The sequence below is a fragment of the Condylura cristata genome, unplaced genomic scaffold, assembly GCF_000260355.1.
Source record: "Condylura cristata isolate star-nosed mole 26May11 unplaced genomic scaffold, ConCri1.0 scaffold00025, whole genome shotgun sequence".
NCBI classification, from domain to species: domain Eukaryota; kingdom Metazoa; phylum Chordata; class Mammalia; order Eulipotyphla; family Talpidae; genus Condylura; species Condylura cristata.
This window is the reverse complement of record NW_004567126.1, coordinates 30,743,987-30,745,776: the sequence shown is the minus strand read 5'-3', so window position 1 is coordinate 30,745,776 and position 1,790 is coordinate 30,743,987. Positions and strand designations below refer to the sequence as shown.

General features: G+C 69.1%; 1 protein-coding gene across 1 annotated transcript in view; it reads left to right on the top strand.

Moving 5' to 3' along the window:
• GRIN3B (glutamate receptor, ionotropic, N-methyl-D-aspartate 3B) overlaps window positions 1-1,790 on the top strand; it is a 10,847-nt gene that overhangs the window by 2,763 nt on the left and 6,294 nt on the right. Inside the window, exons 3-4 of the mRNA XM_012729431.1 lie at window positions 4-57; window positions 1,685-1,777. Of these exons, the coding sequence (XP_012584885.1) occupies window positions 4-57; window positions 1,685-1,777 (147 nt within the window). The remainder of the gene's footprint in view (window positions 1-3; window positions 58-1,684; window positions 1,778-1,790) is intronic.

The following is a 1,790-nucleotide window of genomic DNA, read 5'->3' as shown; positions in this document are numbered from 1 at the left end:
GAGACCCCGGTGCTCAGCGTGCTGCGGAGGGAGGCGCGCGCGCCCCTCGGCGCCCCGGTACGCACCGACGCCCTGAGGCTGCAGGCGGGGACCCGGGTGGGGGTGAGGGGGGCCTGTGAGCTCCTGAGGCGCGGCGGGGGCTCCGTGTGGCGGAGCCCCTGGGGGCCAGCGGGGCCGGCTTTCCAGACCTCTGGTGGGAGCCCAGCTCCGGGCGCCGGGACTCCGCGTCCGGACGTGCGAGGCTCCGGACGGCCCTGGGTTCTGCGGATCCTGGAGTTCGGGCCCCAGTCGCCTCTCCCCAGCACGGGGTCCGTCCGGAACCCGAAAAAGAGAGCCCCAGGGTCGCAGGGACCTAGCGCCCAGGACCCCCGGCTCCTGCGGGGCACTTCTGGACCCGGCTGAGGAACCCCTAGGACCCCCACTGTGTGTGTGTGTGTGTGCGCGCGCGCGCGCAGACCCCTTCTCACGGCTCTGCTGACGGGGTCCCGCCGCCGAGACGCCGCCCCTTTGGGCTCGCGGACACAGCCGCCTTCCCTCCGCGCGGGGCCTCTCGGCTCCTGCAGCGCCTCTGGGTTGGCACCCGCGCAGGGCACAAGGGCTGGGAAGGGCAAGCGGGTCTCCTCGCGCGCTCTCCGGGGTTCCAAGTGGGGCTAAGCGGTGGAGATTGTCCTCCTTGCGGGGTCCTCCCTCCCCTTTCAGCCCCGGAAGCCCTCAAAGCCAAGGTCTCCCCACTCCACAGCACCCCCAAATGCCCTTCTTGGGTCCCCAAAGCCACCTGTCCATGTCCTTGGAGTTCTCCGATTCCACCCCGACGCTCCAATTTGCAGAGAAAGTAGAAAATGGCCCAAGGAGAACAGGGCAGATTTCGGGGGACCCTGTGTGCCCCAGGGAAAGACCCACACACACCAAGTCCGCGGGACCCACCTCTCCGGAGCCTTCTGGGGATCTCCCTCCAAGACACAGCCCCCCCCCACCACTGCGGCCTTCCTTCTCCTTCTGGAAGGAGACACCCCCCTAGGGAAGGGGCCGCGCCCCCTGCCCGGCTGGAGAGCTTGCGACCCCAAATCCGAGCTTGTGGTGCCCCCTGCCGCCGTCTCCCGGAACTGCACCCGCCCTGTGGGAACGTCAGGCTGTGCTGGGCTTTGCGGGCGCAAGAGCTGAACACCACCGCGCTGTCCCCCAGCGTTTGACCCTCTGCCCCCACCCAGGCAACACCCTGCCCGCCTTGTTTGTGGCAAAGTCCTCATCCTTCACACACTTGCTGCAAATCGAGGGGCACTTTCTGGATGCCCCCCGAGCTGGCTTGCCCAGCCCAGGGCAGTGTGTCATGAGGGGCGTCTGAGAGGAAGCTCGCTGGCTGGGCGTCAGTCACCCTTGGCTTCCATCTGTGACCCTCGGGCACCTCCCGGATGGGGGTGATGAGGTCAGGACGGGTTGAGGGATTTGAGTCTAGGAGACTCCAGCAGGGGAGCCGGGGTTCCGCGTGGGGTATCTGTAGAGAGGAGGGGCAGAGGAGCGGGGCTGTGAGCCCCAGCAGGCTGGGTTTCCTCCGATGGCCACAGGGAGCCCCCAGGGGCCAGCGGGGGAGCTGGGAGGAAGCTGGGGTGCGGCGTTCACGAGCAGGTGGCCTCTGCTGGCGCGGGCAGGTTGGTGCCCGCGAGGCCACTGAGCCCTCCCTCTGCAGAGCCGCTTCCACCTGCTGCTGGACTGGGCCAGCCCCCTGGAGACGCTGCTGGACGTGCTGGCGTCGGTCCTGCGGGCCCACACCTGGGAGGACGTGGGTCTGGTCC